The following is a 10,357-nucleotide window of genomic DNA, read 5'->3' as shown; positions in this document are numbered from 1 at the left end:
CTTCCTGCCTTCCTGCCTTCCTGCCTTCCTGCCTTCCTGCCTTCCTGTCTTCCTACCTTCCTGCCTTCTTGCCTTCCTGCCTTCCTTTCTTCTTTCTCTTCCATCCTTTTCTTTTCCATATTGACTTTTGAGTTCGTGTGTTGCTAAGGTTGGTCTTGCATGAACTGCATCTCTGTGTCTGTCTCCCCATTCTCTCCATGATCTTACTTTATGATCTGGGCTAGCTTAGGAAATACTGTGTTGCTCAGGCTTGCCCTGGATACACAGTCATCTTCCTTCCTCCGTCTCCTAAGCTGGGTTACAGGAATTCACTCCCATGTCTGCTTCTAGGTCTTGGACTCTCATCCTCCTGCCACAGCTTCTGAGTACTCAGACCTTTGCTACCAGGCCAACTTCTTCCTGGGTTTTGGTCAACCTGATTTTTTTGTTGGGAAAGAGAAAGATGGGGACCAGGGGATAGTTGGGTTTGGTCTGTTTTGTTGGAAAATTTGTGTGGGGAGGAAGTAAGTCACATGACTAGAGAAGCCAGTTGGCTTCTCCTAGGGCACTGCCTTCCAGCTTCCTGCAGGAGCATGAGGGCTAGAGAAAAAATGCAGGCCCTGCTTGAGGAGAGGAGTCCATGGGACTGCACTGCTTTCAGGGCACACTGAGTCCCACATACCCCATTCAACATAGCTGTATCTGGTGCCCTGGGGTCCTTCAAAATGCTGGCCAGAACATCAAAATGGCTGTTTGAGGAATTTAGCAGGGTGAAATTTTTATGCAATCATAACCTGTTTCAAACAAATACCCTGTATGGACTGGATCCTTGGAGGCTGGAGAGAACTTAGGGTGCCTGAGTCTTGCGAGGAAAAAGGTCTGACTGGAGAGTGAGCAGCTGTGGCTGAAGGTTTGAGGAGGCCTTGCAAGTCTGGCTGGTCCCTTAAATTCTAAGCAGATTCTGGTTGTTTGGGTTTGGTCCTACGGCATTTGCAGTTTGTACCTTGCCAGCATGGTTTGTTTGTACTGGGTGGTCACCGGGTTGCGAAACTAATAGCACTGTTCTAAGAATGTCGCCAGGACCAGGCTGATGGCACTGGCTAACAGTGGCCAGTACAGTGCGAGCCCCTTAATCTATTTCTTCCTCCTGAGTGGCCTTAGTTTTGCTGACTATGTCATTTGCTCCCTGGTGTTGAGGCAGCTAACATGATGTATCACCATCTCTCCTTCTCTATTCTCTTCTACCAGGTGGGTGCATCAGTGATGTCTGCAGTGGGTGAAAGTGCCAACCCTGAAAACAGCGACCTCAAGTATTCAGGTCAAGATGGCCTCTACATAGGTGTCAGTCTGTCCTCCCCTGCCGAAGTCACATCCTCAGTACGACAGGATTCTTGGTGTGCTCTGGCCCTGGCCTGAGCAGGTGCTGCCAAGCAGCGAGAGGGCTCTGAAGGCCTCCTACCACTTGTGTCTGATTTTGTCCAGCAGTCCAGGTGGCAGCAAAAATGCAGACATAACATTCCTTCGATGCGTGATTTCTGTGCCTTTGTTTTGAAAGAGATATATTTCCCAAAAAGCTTACTGAAGTAAGAAGAGATGGGCTTTTGCAGGAAGGGCCAACACAGTGAGCATGTGGCCTGCTTCCGCCAGCCTGGGCTGCTTCTAGCCAGCCTGCCTCTGGCTCTGCCTCACACCAGTGGGAGAAACTGTGACAATGACTGGGGCCTTGCCTGCTAAGGAAGATTGAGAGGTTAAAAAAAATGTTTATGTTATTGCTCCAAATCACGTGCTTCTTGTGATCAACCTTGGTTATCCCAGAATCCTTTCATCCCAGACCTACATGCACATTTCACAAGTGTTTGTGGAGAGGAGCATTGGAAGCCATTTGGTCTGTCCTGGAGGCTGAGTGCATTCCTGGGGTCTCGATAAGAATATTAGTTTGCAAGATTGCATTATGACAGACGCTGACTGACTTATCTCAACGTTCATTGTAACGTGGCTGATTTGAGGTCACTTGGAATTTGTAAACAGGGTAGCAAACAAGATATTTTTCTTCCATGTACACAATAATTTTTTTAAGTGCAATTTGCGTTGCAGCAATCAGTGTTAAATCATTTGCATAAGATTTAACAGCATTTTATAATGAATGTAAAACATTTTAACTTAATGGTACTTAAAATAATTTAAAAAAATGTTAACTTTAGACATATGCTTCTTACACCCACGTCCACTTCTGTATTTCCAATTGTTTAAAAGAAAAAAGATTTCAAGAACAAATCTTCTCTCAGGAAACTGCCTTTTTTCCATTTATGAATTTTTATATAAGAACACCAACACAGCCCCCTTTCTTTTACTGAGGAAAAAGTGCTGGAAATTGCAACAAACCTTTACTACCTAAAGAATAGCATCTGTAAATACTCTAAGCATCTGTAAACACTCTTGAAGTCTGTACTGCGTGACTAACCCACAGGTTGGTTTACATTATTATTTTTTTTAATGGGATATTGTATGGAAACGTATTTCACCAGAGTTTTAAAAAAATAAAAAGGGTATTGTTTTGTGTTCTGTACAGTGAGCTCCTTCCTGTCATCTTATTTCATTGCTGTGTGTGACTCTAAGGTGTCACATAAAACAAGTGCACGTGGTATTTGCAAGCTGCCATGAGACCTTTATTTAAAAGAATTTTGGTTTTTTGGCACTATTGTGCACCTTGGATTATTTAAAATTGGCAGATGGAGTCCCAGTTGAAAGTACTTTTTATAAATGTATATGACCTTTATGGAGTGACATTGTTTCAGATCACTGCTTGAAAACTTCCTAGCCAGTTCTGGACTTATTTATGAATGACTATACTCTGGGGCTCTAGATCAGGACACTTTCCTTTCTGGTCCTCCATTCTGCAAAGTGCACTTCCGGGCTGCAGGGCTGACACCCACCAGATAACCTTTGTTGTGGATTTTAGCAAGTTAGGCGATTGTTGGTACAACTGGAAATGGTGGGGTTCAACTTTGGCTCTTTGAAGGTCTGGCATTTTGAACTTTTTTTCTCAATTTTTTTTTACAGATATTCTTGGTGTGATAGATGAAATTTTATGGCAGAAAACTATAGACAGTGCTGGTAGGTGCTCAGGGTTGGTGTGTATCTGGGAAATTCACAGGAAGACAGCTGCCCCAGAGGCTAGATTATTGGCTAAGAATGCTAGGTATAAAACCAGACCACCAGGCTTCAAGTCTTTCTCTGCTCAGCCAGAGACCACCAGTTCTGTGATAGATTATAAAACTAACTGTCATTTTCCATAATCTTCAAAACAAGCAGCATAGAATTCATGGGGTTGCTGTGAGGTAATCCATGCACCGGTCCCACTACAGTGCCTGTCACATGGTAGGAACTTGAATTTGAAGAGGGTTGGCAGGAGCCCCCACACCTTGGATGTGCATGCCTTTGATCCCAGCACTCCGGGAGGTGGGGGTGGGGGCAAGGAACAGGCAGATCTCTGCAAGGCCAGACTGCTCTATAGAATTCCAGGACAGCCAGAGCTGCACAAGGGAAAAACCAAAAGAACAACCAACCAACCAACCAACCAACCAACCACCCACAAAACCGAACCAAACCACTACCAAAAAGGAGGTGTGTGGGGCTCTCCTCACCCCAGCCCAGGGGTGTGGTGGAGACGAGCAGAGTATGCGTGAAGTTCAGCCCACCTTGGACCAACTGCTTTATAGATCAGGGCTGCTTGGAGTGGTCCCGGGCACTGGTCCAGTCCCATTCCTTGTATAGGTCTCACTACTTTGTGTGCCTTCTGGATGATGGAAGTTCAAGTTAATCACTTTTGGGAGGTGGGGGGCGTCTCATAAAACCCTCTTCAATCCTAAAATGCTGTATCATTGCTAGTCTTCCTTTAGAAGGTGGAAGGAATTCTAGGAACCATGGAATCAATGTCAAGAGGCAGAGGAAAGGGTCAGGGCTTTTTGCAGTGTTTTATAGCACAGTTAGTAGTGCTCATGTGGGCCTTTAAAATGATGCTGTCTTATCTGCGACCCAACAGAGCAGAAGTCCCTCACTTCCAATTGTACAGGTTCACCATGGCACAATCTTTTTTTTTTTTTTTTTTTTTTTAAAGACAAGGTCTACAATCTTCAGACTGGGCTTGGATTTGCTGTGTAGCCCAAGCTGGCCTCTAAACTTTTAATCCTTGTGCTTCTACCGCCAAGTGCTGGGATTGCAGGTGTGCAGTACCAAGCCCAGTTTATTATTTTTCAATAGGGAATTAATTTAAATAGGTGTTCCTTCCTAGCTTAAAAAGACCCTGGGCCCATTACCACAGGTTGCAGAATTTATGTTCTGTTACCCTTGTCTGATTTTAGACTTACACAAGCGAAGCCTCTGTCTGGGGTCTATCTCCAGGTTCCCTTAATGTTGTTTCCTGTTGTCTATGGGAGGGCCAGGAAGGCAAAGACAGCCACTTACTTCTCCTGGCAAATAAATTAGTTTCTTGCTCAAGGGAAATGTTTTCCACAGGCCTTGGAAATTTGGTACAGTTTCAGATCTCAGATAAATTAGCTCCTCAGAGATAATGTCCTGGAAGACAGGCCGCAGTGGCTTTGCCCCAGTCTGGGATGATGCAGCGGCTTTGCATTTAGTCCTGTGTGCACGTTTGTGGGTTCTGTGGATCCCTGTGACTTTAAGGAGAAAGTAGTGAGTACAGGGACACTGAGGAGGCAGAGGGCAAATGTTAATTCCTAACGGAGTTGCTCTGTGTTGAAGTATTACACTTGGCAGCACTGGCTGCCTGCAGGGGAAGGTTAAGGAGTTTATTATTATTATTAATTATTATTATTATTTGTGTGTGTGTATGTGCATGCATGCATGCGCGCGCATGGTTTGCCTGCATATATGTATATGTACTGTGTTTGTTCTTGATGCCCAAGGAGTCTAGAAGAAGGCATCAGCTCCCCTGGGGAAGGTCCTGGGGAAGGTGCTGTAGGTGGTTGTGTGTGAGCTGCTATGTGGTGCCAGGAAGGAACCTGCGTTCTCTGCAAGAGCAGTATTTTAAAACTGCTAAGTTGAGATGCTAGCTGGGGTTTGATTACTTCAAATGGGAAACAAATATTAGTAAACTTGCTGGAACCTATACATCAGCAGTACCTGATGCATGAGGCCCTGCACACGTCACACTAGTGTTCTGTCATTGGTTGACAACCTACACTGCAGTTCCCAACTCCCCTTTGAGATAATGTCTCACTATGTATTCCTGACTGTCCTGATAGGCCATGAACTTCCAGTATCTTACTACTTCTGCTTTCATGCTGAGGTTACAAGCACGTGCCACCACAGCAGCCACCTCAGTCCTTTCTTTAAAAAAGTTACTCTATAAATGTGTATGTGCAAACATGGGGTTCTCTTCTTTTGTTTCTGCCATTGTGAGCCGTATTCCAGGCTAGCTGCCTCTTGAGTTTTTAACCTAGAAGTGCACAACCTGCGAGTCCTGGCCCTTTCACAGGGTCACCTATCAGATATTCTAAATATTGGATATCTTATAACAGTAGCAAAATTACAGTTATGAAGTAGCAATGAAATAATTTTATGGATGGAGGTCAGCACAACATGTTAGCTGTATTAAAGAGTTACAGCATTAGAAAGATTGAGAACTACTGCTTTAGCCAATTCTCTTGGATCTGTCTGCTAGTTCTTCCCTTCCTCATCCCCAGCCCCTCTCTGTTTTTGTCTTTTTTTTTTTTTTTAAATTTTGAGACAAAGTCTCATTAAGTTGCCCAGGTGGACTTTGAACTTGCGACTTTCCTGTCTTGGTCTCTAGGGTAGCTGAGGTTACAAGCCTATGCCACCAGTCTCAACCCAAATCTTTTGAAAACAGTCTGTTGGTTAAAATTTGGCACCTAAAACCCTGTCTGCTTGTGGCTTCTGGATGGATTGTCCAACTGGGGATCTCCAAGCAGACTTGTGACCCCTGGGTAGGAGCCAGGTACAAGAAGGCATTGGACATGGGGGTCATACAGAGCAGAGAGAAAGTAGTGCTCTGGTTGGTTCAACACCACAGATCAAGCTCAAGGAAGTTCACAGGGACTCAGGGTAAATGGATCTGGTTGATGGTTCCCAGTCACTCTTCATGGACAGAATGTCACAGGCAGAGCTGAATCTTCTCAGGGGAGCATCCATGCTCCCCAAAGTCCAGCCACACTTCCCACATCTGCAGGAGACAGTTGCCCTTCACTGTTTTCCATGGTTGACACAGGGATGACAGCGCTAATTTAGTTATAGAGATTTTTATTTGGCTTTTTTTTTAAATTTCTTTAATTCATTCACACAGGGGTTATAAACACAGAAAGGCAGGATGTGGGGAAGGGAATGACACTGGAGCGTGGGTGTTCAGGGGGAATACAGATATCTTTCAGAACAGGGTATTGGCTGGGTGAAGGTTTGGGGACAGGTCACTATGACTCTGCCTAAGATTCACTTGTCCTTATCTAAGTTGGTATTATCTGCCAAGCAACCTATTTACAAGGTCTATGACTACTCAGGCTGGTGAATTTCCATGAAAGCTACCTGTTTACAATAGCTGATAGCCATCTGTTTCAATGTTTTTCCACAGAGACCCAAGACTTGGTGTTAGTATACATGTATGACAGGCCTATTGCTGATTTTAGGCCTATGGCTGATTTTAGGCCTTCAGTGTGTAAGCAAGGCTGCCCCTGACATCTCCTCCCTTCTCTAAGTATAGAAGGGCTGTGGCGATTCTAATCTTGCAAAGGCGGGGATAGAGGCCTGACCTCCAGTAATTGAAGGGGACCTTGTAATGGCTCCAGTCTCCCTGTCGTTGTCCAGTGAGGCATGAGGGTCATACCCGTCCCGATGTCTTTTTCCTGGAGAGGGGATACTTTTGACATTAACCCCTATGCAGTCAGGCTTGTCCCTCAGGGAACCCAGATAGATATTTTTAATTTTTATTTATATTCCCTTGCGTGCTTAGCCTCGAAGCCTAAGCAAGAATTCAGATCGCCAGTCAGAGGGGGTTCTGGGTGGCCCCTCTCTGCTTGGTCTAGGGGCAGAAGTCCCCTCTTTTAGGTTGGGTGGAGATGGGTTTTGGAAACACCCTGTATAAAGTAACAACCTCATCTTGAGTCTTGTGGTCGTCCAAAGCTAACTTATGATAATGTATCTGAATAGGTTTTGCTAACAAATTATTTATCTGTTGTTTCACAGAGTTAGTCAGCCTATTTGAGGTCCAGAGACCATCAGAAATAAGCAAAAATAACCCAAATAGTGGTCCCAAGATGGGAGGAAGTAGGGTTGACAACCATGGAGAGGCTGAAAACCAATTCTTGTACCAGCATTCATCTTTCTCTTTCTCTCTCTGACATTTGGCTTGGTTTTTATTTACTTTTTGTTTTGTTTTGTTTTTCGAGACAGGGTTTCTCTGTGCTGTCCTGGCTGTCCTGGAACTCACTCTGTAGACCAGGCTGGCCTCGAACTCAGAAATTCGCCTGCCTCTGCCTCCCAAGTGCTGGGATTAAAGGCGTGTGCCACCACCACCCGGCTACTTATTTTTTAAGTATAGTAAAAATGGCTAAACTATAGCAATTATGTTTGCTTAGCAGAAGTGCATCCATTTTAGTTATTAATGGACACCTCTTTTAAGATAATTATCTGGACATTTTGCAGCTTTAGAATGACTTGCTTCTTGTACCTGAGAACGGCATTGAGTTTCAGGGGTTTCTTCCATATGCGTTTGCGTTCCACAGTGCCAACAGTAGGTTACATCTGAGGCAATAGTGGGTATGCAGCCCAGTTTGGGGGTCCCTAGGTCTGAAGCTGGTGAAATTGGACCATTCTTAGACTGTTCTTCTTTCTTCTTCTCCCCCTCACCCCCAACCCTTATTATCCCCGGTGTTGGCCTTCAGAGTAAGTCCAGGGAGAATGGATCCTATCCTGCTCAAGAACATGGGTTGGTAAGATTGGCACTGCCCCTCACCTTGAACCTGTTAGGTCTGGGGCCCTTCACAGAAAATTTACACATCTATATAGACCCAGACAGGAAAGTGGAAAAGTCTGGCAGCCACTGAGTCTGTACTACTAGGAAAAAACAGCTTTGCTTTGCTTGGTTCATCAGTGTCTTTTAGTGAGTTTTTTATTTCTTAGAAACAACCAACTTCTCATTGTTTTTCTCCATGTCTTTTCCTTACACTTTCCTCTGTCTCCCCACCTGTCAATGGGCTTGGTCAGTACTTTTGTGGTTGTTCCCTTAGTTGACTGGGGAGATAGAAGCATCTACTCAGATAACACTTGCTGTGCTCCAGTTTCCACACAGTGTTACTCCTTTTATGTATTTTCTATAATTATGAGACAATCTCATGGCTTGAAATTGTCTGTAGTAGAGGCTGGCTTTGAACTCCTGATGTTCCTGCCTCTCTTTCCTGAATGTTAGGATAGACATGTTTGTGCTACCAATCCTACCTTGCTGTGCTGCAGATCAAACCCAGGTTTTGTGCACAACAGGCAAGCACTGTACCTGCTGAGGTATATCCTTAGCCCATTTAGCTATATTTCTGTGAATTCTTTTAACAGTCCAAGACCAGCCTAAGAAAATAGTCAGTTTTTGTGGAGCTTTGAAGGTGAGGCCCTCTCTCTCTCTCTCTCTCTCTCTCTCTCTCTCTCTCTCTCTGTGTGTGTGTGTGTGGTGCTGTGCATGCGTGTGTGTGTGATGTAGTACAATGGTTGTTGTGTGTACTGTGAAGGCTACAGAGCAAAGTTAGGCATCTTCCTTTATTGCTAGGGAATAACCCTTAGCTTTGAGGCAGTATCTCTCATCAAACCAGAATTTACCAGCCAGCAAACCTCAGGGATCTAACTATTCCTGAGCTTTATGTGGGTGCTGGTGATCTGCAAGCATTTTGACTGTTCATTGAAGCCGGGTCTCATGTATCCCAAGCTGGCCTCACACTTGTTAGTTAAGGATGACCATCTTCTGAGACTGGGACCCAGGCATGTGTAGCTGTGCCCAGCTAATGCTGTGCTGGGGATAGAGCCCAGAGGCTTCTGCACACTAGGTAGGCACTGAGCCAGGTGAGCCACATCCCGCCAGACTTTTCCTTTCCCAATTCTGCCAAATTGTTCTTACCCCAGTTTAGACTCCTGCTGGCAGTGTGCAAGAATGTCTATTTTCTCTTAGTCAAATAAATCTGTTATCAACCATTGTGATCTATGTATCTTTGAGTTTCATTTTGTATTTATCTTGTTGTGGATGAGATGAGTGTGTTTTCCTGTGATTAAGAGTGATTAAGAGGCACTTTATTGTTTTTGAGACAGAGACTCAATTTGTAACTCTGTCTGGCCTGGAACTTGAACTTCCTATGTAGACCAGGCAGGCCTCAAACGTATAGCCATCTTTCTGCTTCTACCTGCTGAGTGCAGGGATTACAGGTGTGTGGACATATGTCTAGATAATATTTCCTTTTTCTTTCTACAGTTCTGGGGATAAAATCTATACTGTCATGAATGCTAGGCAGGTACCTTACTATGAAACCACACCCATAGCCTAGATCTTTCCCTTCCTTCTTTCCTCCTTCCCTCCCCTTTTCTCCCTTCCCCTCCTCTTCCTTCTTTTCTTTTTTCTTTTTGTGTTTGGTTCAGTTTTTTGAGACAGTATTTCTCTGTGTACCCTTGGCTGACCTGGAATTCACATAGACCAGGTCTCAAACTCACAGAGATATGACTGCCTCTTCTTCCCATATGCTAGGATTAAAAGCATGGACCACCACCCAGCTTATCTCTTCTTTTTCTGAGGTAAGGGTACACAATCACACATTCTAAGCAAGCCTCCACTTGCTATATAACACACTCTCCTGCCTCACCTTTTTGTGCTCTGGGATTACACATCATAGTACTATACAGATAGATTTGGTCTTTTCTTTTTCAAAGATAGTTCAATTTTTAGACTTTAGAGTAGCGGTTCCCAATCTGTGGGTTGCAACCCCTTTTAGGTTGCATATCAGATATTCAGCATGTCAGATATTTACATTATGATCATAACAGTAGTAAAATTACAGTTATGAAGTAGCAATGAAGATACTTTGGTGATTAAAGGTCACCACAACATGAGAAACTGTATTAAAAGGCTGCAATGTTGGCAAGGTTGAGAACCACTGATCTCAAGTTTTGTACAGTGGTTATAAATAACTTGTTATATTAAGATTAGTTTTAAGGGCTGTTGCAGATCCTAAAAACCTGAGTTATCCACATGCATACCATGGTATCCTAAAAACCTGAGTTATCCACACGCATACCATGGTATCCTAAAAACCTGAGTTATCCACACGCATACCATGGTATCCTAAAAACCTGAGTTATCCACACGCATACCATGGTA

The 10,357-nt window shown here is 44.2% G+C and overlaps 1 protein-coding gene across 1 annotated transcript in view; it reads left to right on the top strand.

Moving 5' to 3' along the window:
* Gata6 (GATA binding protein 6) overlaps positions 1-2,547 on the top strand; it is a 33,270-nt gene extending 30,723 nt beyond the window's left edge. Inside the window, exon 7 of the mRNA XM_028759516.1 lies at positions 1,228-2,547. Coding sequence (XP_028615349.1) covers positions 1,228-1,395 — 168 coding nt within the window. The 3' untranslated portion in view covers positions 1,396-2,547. The remainder of the gene's footprint in view (positions 1-1,227) is intronic.
* Positions 2,548-10,357: the final 7,810 nt, after the last annotated feature.

Source organism: Grammomys surdaster, unplaced genomic scaffold (genome assembly GCF_004785775.1).
Source record: "Grammomys surdaster isolate TR1022 unplaced genomic scaffold, NIH_TR_1.0 126298, whole genome shotgun sequence".
NCBI classification, from domain to species: Eukaryota; Metazoa; Chordata; class Mammalia; order Rodentia; family Muridae; genus Grammomys; species Grammomys surdaster.
The sequence above is the reverse complement of the archived record's forward strand: the minus strand, read 5'-3'. Positions and strand labels throughout refer to the sequence as shown.